This window comes from Spermophilus citellus, assembly GCF_964194105.1.
Source record: "Spermophilus citellus genome assembly, chromosome: 1".
NCBI lineage: Eukaryota > Metazoa > Chordata > Mammalia > Rodentia > Sciuridae > Spermophilus > Spermophilus citellus.
The window spans coordinates 71228660-71247064 of record NC_138182.1 but is presented as its reverse complement, the minus strand read 5'-3'; the positions used below and the strand labels follow the sequence as shown (position 1 = coordinate 71247064).

Genomic DNA, 18405 nt, shown 5'->3' with positions numbered 1-18405 from the left:
CTCTTTTCCCCAGGTAGGATGACCAGAGATGAAATGACTTCCTAAATGATCTGTCCCAGGTCTGCTATGGTTTGAAATGTATTCCCCAAAGAGCTTGTGTTGGAAATGTAATCTCCAATAGAATAGTGTTGAGGTGAGTAAGCTATGAGGGCAGAATGAATGGATTATTGCTGTTATCCATAATGGCAGTGATCTCATTAATTGTAGGAGCTGGTTTATTACAAAAGGTAATAAAAAAAAAGTTCAGGCCCTTTTTAAATCTCTCATCATCCCTTTGTCCTTCTGCCTTCCACCATGGGATGATGCAGCAAGTAGGTCTTCACCAAATGTCTGCACTCTGATGTTGGACTTTGTGGCGCCTAAAACTGTAAGCCAGTACATTTTCTGTTCATGATAAATACCCCATCTCGGGTATCTCATAATAGCTGCACAAAATTAATTAAGAAAAGGACCATGAACTCTCCCATGTGTTTTGTGAAGCCAAGACTCATCAAAAACAAAACAAAACAAAAAACCCAAAATAAAAAACAAACAAACAAAAAAAACCCAAAACATATGAGAAGCATGAGTTGTTTTGAAAAAGTATTAAATTGGAAAACCAGATGTGGCATTAGAATGGCAGTTCTGCACCCCTGCACCTGAGGTCTGAAGGTGAAAATGAACAAGTCATTAGCTCAACCATGTGGGGAAGGCCCTGTCTTCCACCAAGCAGGAAGCCGAGCTCTGGACAGTCTGATGGACCCGGGGGGAGTGGGGATGCTGGACCAGCCCCAAGTCCATATGGCACCATCAGTCATCTGACCCACATCTCAGGTCACACCACTGGTGGCACCCTTGGGCTCCTATTATTGAACAGCAGAGTCTCTTGAACTTCAGAGCACCTAATAAGTATCACTCTGGGGTAGTGGATACACTGTGACTGCCAGGGTCCCATGTGCAAGGTTTTGACTAATAATTTTGAGATGGGGCTCAGAATTCTGCATTTTAACCCATATCCCAGGTAATTTTGATGTAGGGGTTGTGCAAACCAGCCTTGGAGAAAACTCAAGTTTCAGCTTAGCAAAGAGGACCTGGCTCCTTCCCTGGTATTCAGCAGCATCTCAGCTCAAACACAACATTATAACCACTTCAGGGAAGGTTTGGTCCTTTAGTTATTTTCTAGGGTTTCTGTACCCCCAAAGTTGCACCAGAATAGAAATGGAAGGCTTGGGAGGAGAGAATATGGAGCTACACACTGATAACTCAGGAGAGTTGAAGGATGGCAGGAGCCATGGTGATGTGCAGAGACCATAAGGACCACTGGCCAGAGTGAGGATGAAGCCTGTGTAATGATCGATGTGCAGGTGGAGGGAGGCTTATAGAGTGACATGGTGAGCCACTCAGAAATGGGGAAAAGAGGGACACAGGGTTGCTAGAGCTGTGACCTCATTCAAATGCAACACAGTGAACTGCATTGATACAGAATGGTTGCCAACAACATGAGTGCCCCCAGATGGGGAACAATCCAGGGGCCTTGATGGCAAATTGTCTAGGGTGATTCACTATGCTACTTTCTGACCTAGACCTCAGCACACATCTCACTAAAACTAAATTGCACCAAATCAATGCCCAAGTCTTTGAAATGAGCTGAGGGTGAATGATCAAGATCCTCGTATCTGGACTGTCAAAGGGTTGAAGGTGCATTTTGAGCCACTGTCACATACATCACAAATGGCACTGTCTTGTAATGCCAAAGGCATTCACACTTTTAGGACATGTATGCAACATATGCTTAAACTGTTTGGCTTCTATTTGAATTGGTTTTAGGCCAGCACAGCTGAAGCACATCTTAGAATATTAAATACTTTAAATGCCACTTTGTGGTAAGTGCCACTCTCAACCGGCATATTTTCTTAATTTTTCCTCATGGTAAATCATCTATCAACCTACCACCCCTAGCAAATCATAGTGCTGTATTTGAAGCTAATTATTCAAATCCCAGGTGCACAGGGTAAATGCAGTAGGGAACTTAAAAGGCTACATATGCAAATATTCACAGGACAGCCCTATTGTGTTTGGCAAATATATGTTACAGGTGTCAGCTATGGGGCAGGGGGAGTGGGGGAAGAGTATGCTTTGAAGGAAAATCTCTTTAGCACTGAAGTCCCTATTGGGATCCCTCTACAAGTTACCTATACATTCCAAATTAAATATAGCATCTCAAGCTTTGACACACCTGTTAGCACTCTTTTCAGAATACAAAAGTATATAGTATGAGGTGCTGCAACCATGTGAATTCTTTCTACTCTAAAGCTAAAAGAATCATGTAGCAAGGACATCACATAGTGCTTTTCAAGCTTTTAGGTAGTGGAACCCTTTTTGCAAATTAACCCTAATAAGAAAATTTAAGTATTTTAGGGGTGAGGGTAGTGTAGCTCAGTGCTAGAGCACCTACCTAACATGCATGGTTCTGAGTTCCATCCCCTAACAGTTTCAAAAGAAAAGAAAAAGAAAAAAAAAGGGAAGTATTTTATTTGTATAACTTATGTTCCTGAATCTAAATTTATAGCACTCAGTGAAAATATTAATGATTATTCAGTGAACATAAAAATTGAGACTGGAGTTAAGGCTGACACTTTTTAAAAATGTCTCAACTCTCTAATTATTAACATACATGGTTTTACTTGCATGTATCAGAAAACATTCTGATTCACAGAAATAAGGAGATACAAACAGCAAGTGTTTCACAGTTCACCATGCTACCCTTGGATACCACTTAATTAAGATCTTATAAGCTTTATTTGGGGTCCTTGCAGAAACAAGAGCACCTGGCAGAAAAATTAAACTGCTAGTTATCTTTTATGATTTGTATTCAACACCAGCCTGCATTTTAAAATTTACATTTAAAAGTAAACATTGCATACAGTATATATGAAATGAGCTTTCTGGGACTGAGGTCTAATCTATTCCAAACCAACTCTCTACAGTTATAAACTGAACAAAATATACTTCATAACTATTGGTGGTATTAAATAGAAGTAAAAATAGACACTAGAGGGGAGTTGATGCTTGGAAGAAGGAATATCTTTGGGTGTGTTTCCAGATTTGGGTTGCTTTTTGACTGAAGGCAAATCTCATTCTGCCAAGCAAGATGGCTAAGCTTGAATAGAAAATCTTCAGTCTTTCTGGCTTAACCCACATTTTGCTGGCTTAAAAACTAACAACAAAACAAACAACCAAAAATAAACAGGACCAAGTTTGGAGGGACTAGAGCAGATATAAAGTGATAGAGGACCTCAGAAAAGAGAACCATAAGGGGGGATCCAAAAGTTCTGTGTACAACTCTTCCAAGGCCAAATCCTAGCAGCTTAAGACTAAAAGTACTTGAAAACTTTCTGCTGCTATCCCTAGCAGAGTGTATAAGGACAAAGAGGTCAGTGCTTAATTCTGGCCATGTTAACTGACTTCCTTAAAGAAAAATGAGCATGTTTCAAAGGAATATAACAGAATCCAGGGTCTCTAAAATGCATCTAAATTCTAAACATAGCCCCAAACTACTAGGCATGCACTCAAGAGAAGAACCAATAAACATATTGAACCTAAAAATGACCAAATGTTGGAATTATCAGGCAATAATTTTAAAAGAGATAGCCTGTGCTGAAAGATGTAAAGGAAAATAAGTTTATAATAAATGAACAAGTAGGAAATCTCAGCAGAGAATTTAAAAAAAAAAAAACCAATAAGAAATCCTAGAGTAGAAAAAGAACAATGTTTGAAATAACAAATTTACTAGATGTGCTTAAGATCAAATTGTAGGGCTAGAGATATAGTTCAGTTGGTGGAGAGCTTGCCCTGCATGCACAAGGCCCTGGGTTCAATCCCCAGCACCATTAAAAAAAAGGAATAAATTGTAGATAATAGTCAGTGAGCCTAAAGAAATATTAATAAAAATTACCCAATCTGCAGAACACAGAGAAAACAATTAAATTGAAAGTGCCTCAAGTACTTGAGCCAATATCAAAAGGTTTAACAAACATGAAACAGGAATATAAGGAGAGGACAGAAAGAATGGGACACAAATTTGAATTAAAAATGTCCAAATATCTCCTAAATTTTATGTAAGACACACTGATTTACAGATTACAGTTCAGTGAACCTCAAGCAGACCCGCCCTCCCTCCCCCCAAACACACAAACCACATTTATAGATGTGGAACAATACTGCTAGTATATAGCAGGGGAAAAAAATCTAGTTACTATAAAACTCAACATAACACCCAACACAACAAGCAATTTCACTGTTAGTACTGTATTTCACATCATAATCATTACCACTGCATTAACATGTATTTATAAGTATTCTTTGTATCCTAATCTTGCACCCAAAATTGTGAAGTGATAAATCATTTTAAAGTAATTCTAGCACAATTTTTTTTGAAAGCTTCACATAATGGTCACATTTCACTTTTTTGAAAAAAAAAGTGACAATTACATGGTATAATATATTTATCCAAGATATATGATGGGGAGGTCCAGAAAAGACTTATATCTTACCCAAGAGAACAGATAAACCCATTGTGTTCCTACACTAGAATATGACTAAGTGATAAAAATTATAACTATTTATACAAGTAAAACATGAATATCAAAAACATTATCATTCAAAGCATCCAAATGCAAAAGAGTACATGCCACTTTTTCCTCTACATGAAAATCTAAAGCAGGCTAAATTAATCTACAGTAAAAAAATTCAGTCGGTTGTCCTGACACCGGAGATGGATAACCAGCTTCAAAAGGGTATGAAGGAGTTTGCTGAGGCCACAGTAATACTGTGCATCTCGATTTGCATTATGTAACTATGCACTGCTAACATTCACTGAATGGTATATATGAAGATGTGTTCATTTTACTCTGAAGTATGTTCTACTAAAACATATTAAATAAAAACATTAAAATCTAATATAATGATATGTACACTGAAGTGTTCAGGGGCAAACTGTAAGTTACCTTGAAATGCATAAAAAATGAGATGAATAGGGCTGGGGATATTGCTCAGTTGGTAGAGTGCTTGCCTCACATGCACAAGGTCCTGAGTTCAATCCCATGAGATGAATAGATATGAACAGATGGAAGTTTATTGAACATCCTTCTAGTAGGTTTCAATTTTTGCACAATAAAATGTTGGGTAAAGAAGAATGTTAAGTAATTCTTGAAGGCCCACTGTGAAACAGGAGGACCAGTTTGAAAATATAAGAGTTAAGAGACCGAAGAGCTTTGAGCAACTAGCAATGCAAGCAAGGGCCTTTTCCCATCTTTAATATGAGGCAGCTGGACTAGCACTAAGATGTCTTCTAAATATATGAACACAATATACCTAAGATCCTTTCTATATATGAGTATTGTCTAAAGCATCAAGATATTGAGATTAATGAAAAGTCAACAGGCTATACATAGATTCTCTGTACATTTCAGTTATGGTAGACATATTACTGTGGCAGCATTCATTGGCTTAACTAAGGGGCAGGAGAGGTTCCCACCATCTCGTTTCTGTCCCTCTTGTGGTACCTTCTTCCTCTGGGTCCTTCCATCTCACTCATATTTTAATATTTTTGCATGATCACCATACATTGTCCTTTCCTCCTTAAGGAAAGTAAATGCCATCCCTCTATTGAGAAACTCCTTTCCCTTCTCTTTGCCCCTAACTTCTGCTCATTCGTAAGTCTTAGCTTCCATTGGTCCACAGACTAGACTTCGTCCACTTTCTACCTCACTCCCAATTAGAGTACATGTAAAGTGATCGACATTATTTATTTGGCAATATGGAATGTCCTTATGATATACTTCAACTTAAGATTTTTTTATTTAACCTTATGTTGGTGCAAAAAAAATCCTCATTAAGTAGAAATCATCATCGTTCAAAATTTGTATTTGGATCTTTTCCCAGGCTAGTAATATGTAGTCCAATTCCCTCTCTTGATGCTGGCCATGGCAGTGACTGCAGCTTCTGGCCTGCCTTGCAATCACAGCAGGCAAGAACTGATAGCCTATAGTATGCTGTGTTGCTAAACTGGGACGTGCAGTAGTTTGGATGTATTAATGCATTTTCAACTTAAGACATTTTCAATTTATGATGGGTTTACTGGCATATAACCTCACTGTAAGTCAGGGAGCATTCACAATTTTGTGACTATGCTTCTCATGAGACAAGAAGCTCCACAAAGGCAGGGACTGGCCTGCTCACTCTTCCCCAGCAAGGGACCTGCAGATGATAGTAACAGCTCCCATTCACTGAGTGTGCTAGATGTCAGGCACTCTTCTGAGTGCTTTTACAGATTCATGCATTTCAACTCCTATTAGTCCCTCAAATATTTGTTGAAGCCTTTGATTTTGTTCTAGAAATGACAATTATTCAAAAACTATTTGTTAATATTGAATGCCAGGCACTGCATGCAATAAACAGAACAGAGTAAATCAGAGTTCTCTGCCTTCTTCACTGAGCTCGGTCTGATGGGCCATACACCCAAATAAAGAGAAAGTCATGTCAAATAACAAGTCCCAATACAGAGAGGATATACGAGGTATGTGGTAAAATACTCCATGTTCTTAAAATTTGCACACAATTTACCTTTTGTTTAAAAAGTAACTTGGAAATCCATCCATTATCTTATCACTTAACAAGGAGTTGCTCATTGCCTAGTTAACTGGGCACTGTGCTGGGGCTCTCAGATGCAAGACAAATAAGGATGACACAAAGCACACAGTCTGGTGGGAGGTTACACAAAGAACTAACAATATCATGTGACGTGTTAGGGCAAACATATCTACTGCTTGCATCATCAGTCCAAGGCAGTTGTTACAAAGAATTAAGTTCCAGTCTGTCTTTCCTAACAAGACAAAACATACCTACCCAATCTGGATTCTCATTACTCCCAACATGAAATTCCTTCCCCAGGTTGAGTTTCATATCATGCATGGTCCCCTAGTTTTCCTCATATGTGAAATAGAATGCCCATCTTAAAAGATTTTAAGGGGTAAACAATGAATATTCACAAGCAATGGATACTACAGGGTACTAGTCATTATTATCATCAGACCAAATGTGGCCAAGACCCTCGTTGCCCCAGCCTTTAACGTCTGATCATGTTGCTTCTGTTCCCAGAATGGCTTCTTCTAACTATACTAGTGCTTCCTTGTAGTACTCACAGAATTCAATCTGGACTTACAGTCACACAAAAATTATGCAGAAATTTAAGTGGAATCATTGTAGAATGTTCTGTTATCTGATAATGAACATGCTACATAAATATCTTATACAACTTCCAACTTCCTCCTAAGAGTCAAACATACAACAGAACTTTGTAGGGTTAAAAGTGTAATTTTATTTAGATGTTACTTGTACATAATCTATAGTAAGATATACAAACAGATAAAAATTGTTTGACAGGATCTTTTTAATACCACTTTAAATTCAATTTACAACAGCATTGGTAATACTGCAAGATGACAGATACTCTGCTTCATAAAACAAAAATTACTTGCTACTCTGGCTGATACATTCCCACTAGTCTGTAATGGATTAAAATGTATCATGTATTTTAGTCCCAAATCATTACAAAAATGTTACAACCTAGCCACTTGGTGCTCATAAAAGATTTCGATGTGCTAAAAATTTACTGAAATGAAAACATTAATTTTCTAATAGGATCCTATGTAAAGAAAATCAGAAGTGTACCAAATCTTATGGTTTGGGGCTAACAATGCAAAAATCATTTGCCTGCTGTTCAGCCACATCATGCTTGTGCAGTGACATGTGGATTCGGGCATCTTTCCAACCTGTCTGCCTGAGTCTGTGCCATGAGGAAAATGCTTATGAGATATTCAACTTAACACACATGGAGCAATACAACTGGGGAGAATTTAAAATAATCTTAAAATTATAACTATAATTTAAAATGTAAAATTTATAGAAATAAAATATACTGTTAAATGATTTTCTCCATTTGTTTTGGTAAATACTTTTTAAAAATGGAAATGGAAAATTCAAACTCTTCACTTTGTTCTTTGTAGGGAATACCATATTAGAAGATTTAAATTTAGACCAAACCAGATTTGTTGAAGATACTCTAAAATAATCTAGACTGGATTTTAGTCATTTTCCATTCTCTTATAGGTAATAGAACACAAGAGGGCAAAAGCTTTCTCACTAGTCATAAAAACAAATTAAAAATAACTTTTTTATTTAAACTACAGGAAGACAACTAGTAATTAATAGGCTCATGAATATTTATGAATAAAGTGCCACTAATTTTATTGTAGTAGGATATAAATAGAAGAAATTCTGAAGTGAATAGTAGCTGACGGTGCTCCCTCCATCCAGAGAGGAGAATGGCCAGAAAACAAAGAAGCATTGCTAAATCCAGGTTTCTGATTATACAGAATACTCCTAACTCAACAGTAACAATGAAGGCAAACTATTACAATAAACAAAAAATAAGACTAAAACTGGTAAAAGTACCAAGAGTAATGCCAACACAGTAGTCTGCATTGGAAAAAAAGAGAAATTTAGAAATTCACTAATAGTTACTAATATTAAAAAAAAAATCATAGTGACAGCCAGGTAGGGCCTGCTCTGGAGGCACACCCCAAGCAGCTGTGCAGCAGAGAGGACTTGAATGCACAGCCAAAGGAGAGCCTTGGAAAGTGGGTATAGACACGAGACTTTGCAGTTTCAAAATCTATGTGACCAAAACCCAGTGTGCAGGCAGGCATCATACAACAACTGCCCCAAGTTAAGAGGTATCCACACAGAGACACAGGGTGATGTGGGCAGCTGGCTGATTTCCCCAGAATTCGTGAACAAAAATCATTTGTTACAACATTCTCCCATCAACTCACACATCTCAGCCGCAGCTCAAGATTCTTTCCTTTGTTGGAGCTGAGTTCCTAGCACCTGCAACCTATTGGAAGTACTGCAGATAGGCACAACTCCACAGCAAGTGAAGGACCTTAGCATATTTTTCATATCTACAACCCAAGCCTGGGACAATTATTTATTCTAAACAAGCATTTGTCCTTATCTAGAATTACAAAGTAGAAGCTGTCATTCTTGAGTCTCCCTGGTAGTATGCCTGAGCCAGGTCTATGGGATCACCATGTGGAAAGGGGAATAGGGTGAGTGGAGGTGAAAGCAAGGTGCTTTGCCACCACTAGGGATCAAATCAAGGTAATCTTGTGAGGTACATTTTTTAAAATTTAATGTGCTAACAACAATATGAAAGAAGAGAACTGTGTGCTTCTAGGACAGGGCAAAGGCCCTGCATGGGGCTAACCCCCAATCTGCCACAGCACCGTGAGAAGTAAATAGCTGTCACTATTTTTCACTTAAATGTAAGCTTTTAATATTCTGACCAAATGGAGTGGGTTGCCTTTGCACGCAGGGCCACATGTGGTAGCTCTGTCTAGCTGGGGGCTATACTCCTAGATGGCTCACAGCTGTTCTGGCTGCCTGGTGCCCAAGCCATCAGGGCTAGCCAATATTTTAAGTGTGAACCCAATGTCCCTAAAAGGGAAAAGGACCTTGTGTTCATTTGCATTACAACTGAGCCGCTGAAACTTCATACAAAAATCACCAACAAGCATTTATTAAGTGAATATCCATAGGAAACCAGCCTGAAAAGGGCCCTTCCAATTTCACATTTGACAAGTGCATGAAAAGGCAATGAAATTATTCAGTAGAACATTTGAATTCACTCAGTAGCTACCAAATCAAGAAACTGAATGCAGAAACATTTGATTCTCCTGTTGTTAGACCTTTCCCTCTACAACCAACTTCTTCTGAAACACATAGTAAAAATGAAAAAAAAAAAAGGCAAAAGAGTGTCACTTACTGATTGGAAGACATCACTCTTGACACAGTCATTAATCTTGCCAAGACCTAACACCAGGCAGCTCACAGACACACAGCAAGTCTACAGAATCTTAATGATCAATAAGGGTAAAGTAAATATTTTCATGGCTAAGAGGGAAGCAAGATGCTGTTTTCAGAACAATGCAATAGTTACAGCATATCTCCTTGTGTGCAGCACGATGTGCTATATTTAGTGGCACTTAAGTATTACACAGTAAATACTGAAAAAACCCAGAAATTTTGGATGTGAAGAAGCAATATCACATTATTAATACAAAAGGTGCTAAGCTACAGGATTATAATATCACTATTTGGGTGCTGAAACCATCTGAAATCCCCAGTGAACTTCCACACACACTGTACTGGTGGTCCACCTGCCACCGTCCCTGTATGGCCTTAGTCAGACCAGTCGTTCTTGTCAAACTCAGAGTCGTCATCGGAGTCGCTGTACTCTACAGTAATGCGTCTGGACAGGATTGTGGCCACGTCGTTTCCAACAGGCTCCCGCTTGGCCTCTTGCTCACGTTGCTCCTGAACCTTTTTCAGCTGAATTCCTAGAGACACGACATAGGGGTGAGAATTAAAATGTTCTGACGCTCCAAAAGGAAAGAAAACTGAACAGGGCTACTGGACTTGGTTTTTCTAAGTTTAAGGACAAAAGGTTTTAGAAATTTGAGGGGAGAAAAGAGTGTGCAAAGTCCATTTTAAGAAGATTAGTTGTGACTAAGGTGCACATGAACACCTCAATGGAAAGTTCTAGAGCCACACTGTTTCATATGCCTGCCACTAGTCTCTTCTCAATTCTTTATCATGATATGCACACCTGACAACTACAAAACAACTCCTAATATTTAAAAAAAATTCAAACAAGCATCCTTTGACTCCAAAAAATCATTTAATGTGTAGAGCTATCATTTGAAGGCAACAAGGTTGAAGTTTGCTAGAGACCTAAAGAAATCTCTCTATAAGGAACGCTGTGTATGTGGGGTGCTCCACTTACCCATCCTGATGGCAGCAAGGAGGTCACTTCGAGCATCACTTATCGGGGGCTGTGCAGGCTCAGGACGCTTTGCCTCAGCTACAGGGGGGCCATGCATTGGGGAGGATGAAAGAGAAGAGCCGGGGCCAGGAGGGCCTGGTGGGGGAGGTGGTGGACCTGGAGGCGGTGGTGCTGTGATGAGGAGCCCAGCTGAGGGCGGATAAGGAGGAGCTGCATATGTGGAACCAGCTGATGCAGGAAAGGAGGGCTGCATGGGGATCTGGAGAGGGCTGACAAAAGCAGTTTGTGCTGAAGGAATCATGGGTGGAGGTGGAGGAGGAGGTGGTCCTGAAGGGTTGTAATACTCAATTATCTGTGCCGGGAGCATCCTAATAAAGAGATGAAACAGAGTCACCAATGTAACAATAAAGGGCCATGTCCCCGAGTTCTAATATGCCTAATCAAAGAAGTTCCCCCAGACACAATGCCCCCTACCAGCCAGACTTCAGTCACTGCAGAATGCACATGCCCACTCTGTGGTTCTGTCATTTTACAGTCCTACCTTATTCATTATGATGAATGCAAGACTTATTGAAACACACACACATACACACACAAACACACAATCATTGAAGAGGAAAGCAACTTCTGTGAATACTAAAATAATGTAGTTGCTGCAGAAGAGCAATGGCATCCTTCATCCTGGGCATCTCAAAGGGCTTAGAAACTTGTCTCCTGAGGGCTGCGTGGCCAACCAGATGAGGAAAATCCTATATTCTCTAGCCCAGTTCCATGGAAGCCCTGGGACCACAGCACCCAGTAGCGTGTCAAAGGCTTTGAAAAGTTCTAAGCCAAGAAATCAGCTGATTTCTGCTCAGTCAAGGGTTTTCCCAGTCAACTGGACCACAGGCCCTCTCTGTGCCTGAAAGCAGCACTCTGGGAATCCTGGTTCCACCAGGGCACAAAAAGAATAGCCAAGTCTGTGTGGTCTCCCCTTTGAGGGCTGAGAACGTACATTTAGAAAGTGACACCAGTGCTCTGCGTAAAGAACACACATTACAGAAGCATATATTCAACTTCTCTGGGTACTGACTCTGAGGGCTAAGATAAAAACAGAGCTAAAGAAACCCTATTAAAGTCAAGGAGGGAGCTTGATTTGATGAACATGTGAAAAGGAAGATCTTTTTAAAGAGGTATTAGAATTCTAACCCAGACAGAAAAGGAGAGGGCCTGGGGGAAGAACAATCTAAGGGCCCAGAGGTCAAGAAAGTTTATAGAGCCAAGTGTGAGAAGTGATGTTACAGGATTCAGTCATCCGTGATAAGCATTCTCTATGGTTCACCCAGGACCTGTAGCGAAATTTGAGTATTTGAACAGTTTCACAAAACAGCATGTCATCCTTTATCAACGCCTGATTTAAAGATCCTTTCAAACACATGTAAGTATGTATGCAAAGAGAACACATATACAGGAACACAGCTGTCAACCTGGAATTTAGCTGTAATAAGGTAGGGTCAGTAGCACACCTACTTTATTTAACAGAGTAGGACACCACTGAAGTGTCTACATCCAATTAGTCTTGACTATATTCTGGTATCTAAAATATCGAGGTTAAAATTCTTCCACAATACATTAAGATTCAAATGCAAAAACAAGTAGCAACTAAAGTACAAGAAATACTGATTTACCCATAATCTGCTGGAGCCATTGGTGCAGAGGCCTGGGACCCCTCTGGGGCCTGGAGTGGTGGTGGTGGTGGCGGCTGCTGAGGTCTGTTTAGGGCCATGTGCCTCACCGAGGCAGAGGGGGGCCGGTACTCGTGTTCAGGGGCCTGGTTTGCAGCCCCATGTGATGGAGCATCACCAGCAGTGTAGGAAGGGGTGACCGGCTGGGGATGCAGAGAATGGTTGGGTGTAGCCGGATAAGAGTAATCTGTAACATCTGATGCATGGGATCTGACATTGGAGAAAAAGGAATGAAAGAAATTTAAATTGTTTAAAAAATTTCCCTTATCAGGCAGAAGCATATATATGAATAACAACATTGCCAAGGCACAGAAATCAGAAATTTATTTCTTTAACTATCAACTAGGTCTAGTCCCATGAGAGCTTCCAAGCAACAACATAATTACTATCTTAGCGGCAAGCCCCAGTGTTACATGGATTCAGATTCACAGCTTTGAAGTGAATAAGTCAGACAGACCAGCAAGCAGGAACCAGCAGAGCCTCATTTTCACAGTATTTCATGTACTTCTTTTCTAAGAGACAAGACTACAAGATGAATCTCATTTCATTTAGAAACAGCATCTCAGACAGGATTTCGGTGGCAATGAAACTGACAGTATGTAATTAGAAAATACAAAATGGCAGGTGAACTGGGTAAATATTAACAATAAGAACAGAAAGAGAAATGCAGAATGTAACAAAGTGAACCATGTTTTTCATAACAGAAGCAATTATTTAACCCAAAGAGAAAGAAGCAATGTGGTACACTATGGAAAGGCCTTCTTGCTTTCTTTGAACACATAGTCCAGTGTAAAACTCTGAAAATGGAAATCACATATTAGTGAGAAGAGTTCAGAAAAATGCCAGGTGCTGGATGCTGGCTAAGCCCCAGAAGGAGAGGATGGACTTGAATATATGGCAGCAGCTTGGCCACAGGCATTAGTAACAGTCACACACTCCTGGCCTGGGTTACTGGACACGTGTGAGTAGGGACTGCACATCCTCTCATGACACTGAAGCAGGGGGTGGCCTGAAACTGGGAATCCAAAGAAAGAAAATGACAAACCCTCTGGGCATCCTGTCCTCTTTCGTGCTCCCTGCCTGTTCCAGTTTCCTTGCGTCACTCATAAATTCAATGCCCATTTTCCTTCTCTCCCACTCTTCTTTTCTTGTTCTGACTTTTCTCACATGTACTTGCTGGTTCCTGTTAGGATTCAGCTTGTGTTTCTCTCTCTGAAGGAAACAGGCAAACACATTGGGAATGTGAAGGAAAGAGGGAAGACGATACAAGCTGAATTTCCATCTCTAGGATTTTAGAAAGAAGCTTCTGCTAACTGGAATTCTGTGTGGCATAGAAAAACTTGCTAAATCAAAAAGTCTGCCCCAGCTTTCCTTCCCTAATTGCGGTATAATAATAACCAACAACTCATTTTCCTTCCTTAATTGCAGTATGAATTCTAGATTATGGTGTGCACCTGAGGATGTCTTCTGAACTCTGCAAACTTCAAGCAAATGCATTAAAAATATTTTTAATGGGAGAGGAATCTGGCCTATATTTAGACTTAGTACATTTAAAAAACATAAATACCTAAAATTCTGGGGTCATTGATGATTCATGCTAAGGAACTGTGTCAGTGCACCATTTTTTTTTTTTAAAGGAAATAGTCATCCAGAAAAAAAAAAAAATGGAGTGTAAGTGCTTCTTATGAGATGCATGGCAAGAAATTGTAAATGTTGTGGCATAATTGAAAGTGCTATTCTGGTAAAGTTGTTTTGCAATGTAGAGCCAAATGAAGCCAAGAAAAGGGGGTTAACCAGATGGACAGACATAAAAGCAGAAGAAACAAATGTTTGAAGGAGAAATGAGAGCAGAAGATTTCTACAGGGCAGGACTTCGGTGAAGAATGGCTACTGCAAGGACAAGATGAGAGGAGCAGAAGGGATTGGTCAGCTGAAGAGTGAAAGATCAGGGAACAGGGAGATGATAGTAGCCTGGAGGAATAGGAGACTAACTCAGGTGGGAAGGTGGAAGTTGGCTAGGAGCTATGATGTCAATGTGGAGGTGAGTCGGGTGGTCCTGAAGCTCTCTGATCATCAGTAACCATCTGCTGCAGAAAAGAAAACTGATGGGTGAAGACAATAAAGAAACAGGACGAAGTCAGTCCAGCATGGTGGGAAAATCCAATAAATTTCCAGGGTTTTTAAGGTACACAGGGTCAGAGCACCAATAACAGGGCCCAGAATTGATGAGAGAAAACAAGGATGTTACACATGGAGGTGTAATGCTTCCTGAGTACACTGAAAGAAAGGAAAGAAAGCTGGTTATCAGGAGTGCAAGCATTTCATCAATGCTCATATCTTAAATTCATACTTAGAAATAAAACATGTCTGACAATGTTCAGAGAGAGGGCAAAAACTTAAGATCAGCTTATGTGAACTAGGCTAAAGTATATCAGTTACATTAATGGCTCATACACATCATGAAACTTGATATTAAATTATCTTCAATATCTTAATACATTGATGAGGATACAGCCATTAAAAAGTCATGTTTCTAAATAACACTTAAGACATAAAATATCATTTTTTAAAAGCTAAAAAATGGTGATTCCAATTTTGTAAAAGAAAAAAAAATATGCACCAGGACAAAAGAAGACTAAGGAGAGACACACCAAAATGGAAACAGTGCTTTTTCTGGCTGAGGAATTATGGTTATTTATAATTTTAATATCTTTTCCAAAATTTCCAGGTATAATCAGTGTATCTCATTTCATAATAAGGAAAAAGTTTAACACTCAGTAAAATAAAAATATAAAACTTTTAAAATTAATTTAAGAGATATATTCCAAGTTCAATGATGAATTATATAACTTATTTATCTCTTAGTAAATAATGTATACAAAAAGTGAGAGGCCATGGGAAATAGTATGAGACAAAACGAAATTCTGAAGAAATAAAATGAACAATTCTATTTGCTTTTTGAAAAATAAGAGAAAGAAGACTTATCTAAGCAACACAAATACAAAGTCAGATACTAAATAATTCAAATAACCATCAGCTTTGTGCCCAACAAAGAATAATCATCTTTGGAATAATCTCATCTCAGATGCTAGAATGAGTATCAATCAATCAACTGAGATTTTTAAAAAAATTCATCAGTTTTCTATTTGCATCTGTTAAAAAAGATTATATGTGGGAAAAAACAAAGTATTAATTCTTCATGAATAAATAATAACAACTGTATTATTTGGGAAAAGAAAAATGCAAACTGACATCAGTGGGAGATATTAAATTCACATATTCTTCCCTACCCCAAAGAACTAGAAGCAGAACTATAGCATCATTTTAACTTTTGACAGAAATAAACACATAAATATTTAAATATAAGGCTAGAAGTCAGTGAAAGCTCCAACAATTCTCTAATATTTAATAGATGTCAGCTGTAAAAGCTACATGCCTATAGTCCCCGAAGACTTAGGAAGCTGAGGCAGGAGGATCTCAAGTTCAAAGCCAGATTCAGCAACTTAATGTGGGCTTAAGCGACTTCATTTCTCAAAATAAAATATATAAAAAAGGGCTCATCTAAATGATTTGGTACTGGGTTTAATTCCCAGGACCAAAAACAGGGGAGAGAGAGAGAAAGAGAGGGAGAGGGAGGGGGAGGGGGAGAGAAGAGGGGGACCTCAATCTTTCCTCACATCCTACCAATGAAACACAGATCTACTTCAGTAGGAATATTTATGCCACTCTATCTACCAAATAAATCTCGGCAGCAAATATTCAGTTAGCACCTTCTACATGTTAAAGTCTGCTAAGACAAGCCACAAAGATAAAAAGAAGAAGAAAAAGGACACAGATAAAACACAAGATCCAGGTTACTGCTGTTTTTTGATATATTCCTGAATCACATAAGAATTTTCTATTCAAAACTTTAAATGTTGATGACTTTGAGAGTCTATGCAAATGGAAAACTACAACTTAACAAAACCAGAAGGAAGAAATTAAGTCAGAAGGTTAAAATTGGCTAATCAGTTTTTATCATCTCTTCCAATGACTCTCTTTTGTGACAAATGTGACCTACTAATTCACACCTGAAAGAAACATTTGTTCTTAATCACTAACATTTTAAAATAAACTCCACCAGAAATTTTCTCCTGAAATTAGAATATACAAAATTAGTTATCTAAAGTAAGAAATCATTTTTTCTTCATCATTCTTCCAGAGGATTATCAAAATGCTCAAGAAGGTATTCCTGAGTCACAGCAATTACCACTTGCTGATCAGTTTTAGATAACAAGTTACCAAAGGAAATTCAAAACTCAAAGCCAAAAATAAAGGACTAAGTAATTATTAAAGTAAAATTGAAGTCATTGGCAGTTACTCCAAATTTTGAATTAATGTTAACTATCTCTAGATTAACTGAAGAGTAAGTTTAAATCAAAGAGATTTTTTTAAAAATCAGATAAAGCAACCCAATTTAAATTAATACTGCCTTAAGGTAATAATAATCAAAATATACATAAGTAAGTTTTAAGGAGAGTTCTGAAACATATTGTGTGTCATATAAACCCCAAACTGCTGGTATATTTCCAATTGTAACAAAACCAGGTAGCATACAGTGGCCCCAAGCATGGGGTAGGGGGCTGTGACACACACACACCTAGTGTCTGGGGACAGAGATCCCTCGGAAGATGCTCCGTGGTGCACACTCTGAGACAACCTGTTGTCGGGTCTAAGCTCTTTGTCATATGCCATCATATTCCACTCCTGGTGCCTGTTTCTGGCTTTTCTAACCTTTTTAACCTCACAGGTGGTGCCATCTATACGCTTTTGCTCCTGACGTCCAGGAAAAGAAAGAAAGCATGCCAAGACAGAAGGGAAAGGAAAACAGCAGGTTAAATGCAGTTACAATGCATAGGAAACAAGCTTGGCGCACACACAAGAGACATTCACATTTTGATTACCCTACTGTTAGGAAAATTCTAAAGCATCATACTTGTTCCCAACAGACTCAACAGAAAGTAACTGAGACTTAGTTCTTTAATCTAAATTTAAAAAAAATGTTACTGTGCTACAACTGCTAGAGTTGCTTACTATGATTTTTGGTAAAGAATGTGCACTTCACTAGGCTGGTAGCCTGTTTTAAATGTACCACACACATAAAATACTGGCAATACCCTTCAGAAAAATCACTTCCCACAACTAAACAAGTTCGCTTAGATTGTTAACATGCAATTATCTTTCAAAGAAAACAATTCAGAATTTTCTATTCCCAATTCCTAAAAGATTAATATAGAATATTTAACACTGAAACTAGCTTAACACAAAACAAAATAAAAACTTACCTGCCCATAGAGTCATTCTTGCTCAATCCCTACCTGACAGCAAAATGTACTGAATAAACACTTAAGTCCTATGCAGGTCCTTCTTCAAGTGGCGAGGACAGTTACTCCTATGGATATATCTATGAGTTCCTGCTGCTTCCCTCATAAGATTATATGATCTTTAAGGACAAGAACTATGTGCTCTTACCTCCTATGCTTCCCTCTTAGGGACCTCAACATAATGAGTACACACTCAATAAATACTGGCTAAATGATCAAATCCATGCTTTAAGAATGAGCTTCTAGAGCTTACTGCATCCCAGGCACTGGGCCAGGCTCGACTGACACAAATGGCAAAGAAAGAAAGAACAATAAGGGTCTCTGCTCTCAAGGAGCTTGCAGTCCAGCAAGAAAGCCTACAAGATGACACAAATAAATGTATCATTATAAAATATGATAAAATATAAATGTATGTATATTTTTAAAACGTATT

At 38.6% G+C, this 18405-nt stretch overlaps 1 protein-coding gene across 1 annotated transcript in view; it reads right to left on the bottom strand.

Moving 5' to 3' along the window:
• Positions 1-10281: 10281 nt before the first annotated feature.
• The window catches only part of LOC308649900 (actin-binding protein WASF3-like), a gene marked incomplete at both ends in the record, with an annotated part of 60238 nt that continues 52114 nt past the window's right edge, over positions 10282-18405 (bottom strand). Inside the window, 4 exons of the mRNA XM_081295787.1 lie at positions 10282-10439; positions 10886-11253; positions 12553-12819; positions 17249-17424. Coding sequence (XP_081151913.1) covers positions 10282-10439; positions 10886-11253; positions 12553-12819; positions 17249-17424 — 969 coding nt within the window. The remainder of the gene's footprint in view (positions 10440-10885; positions 11254-12552; positions 12820-17248; positions 17425-18405) is intronic.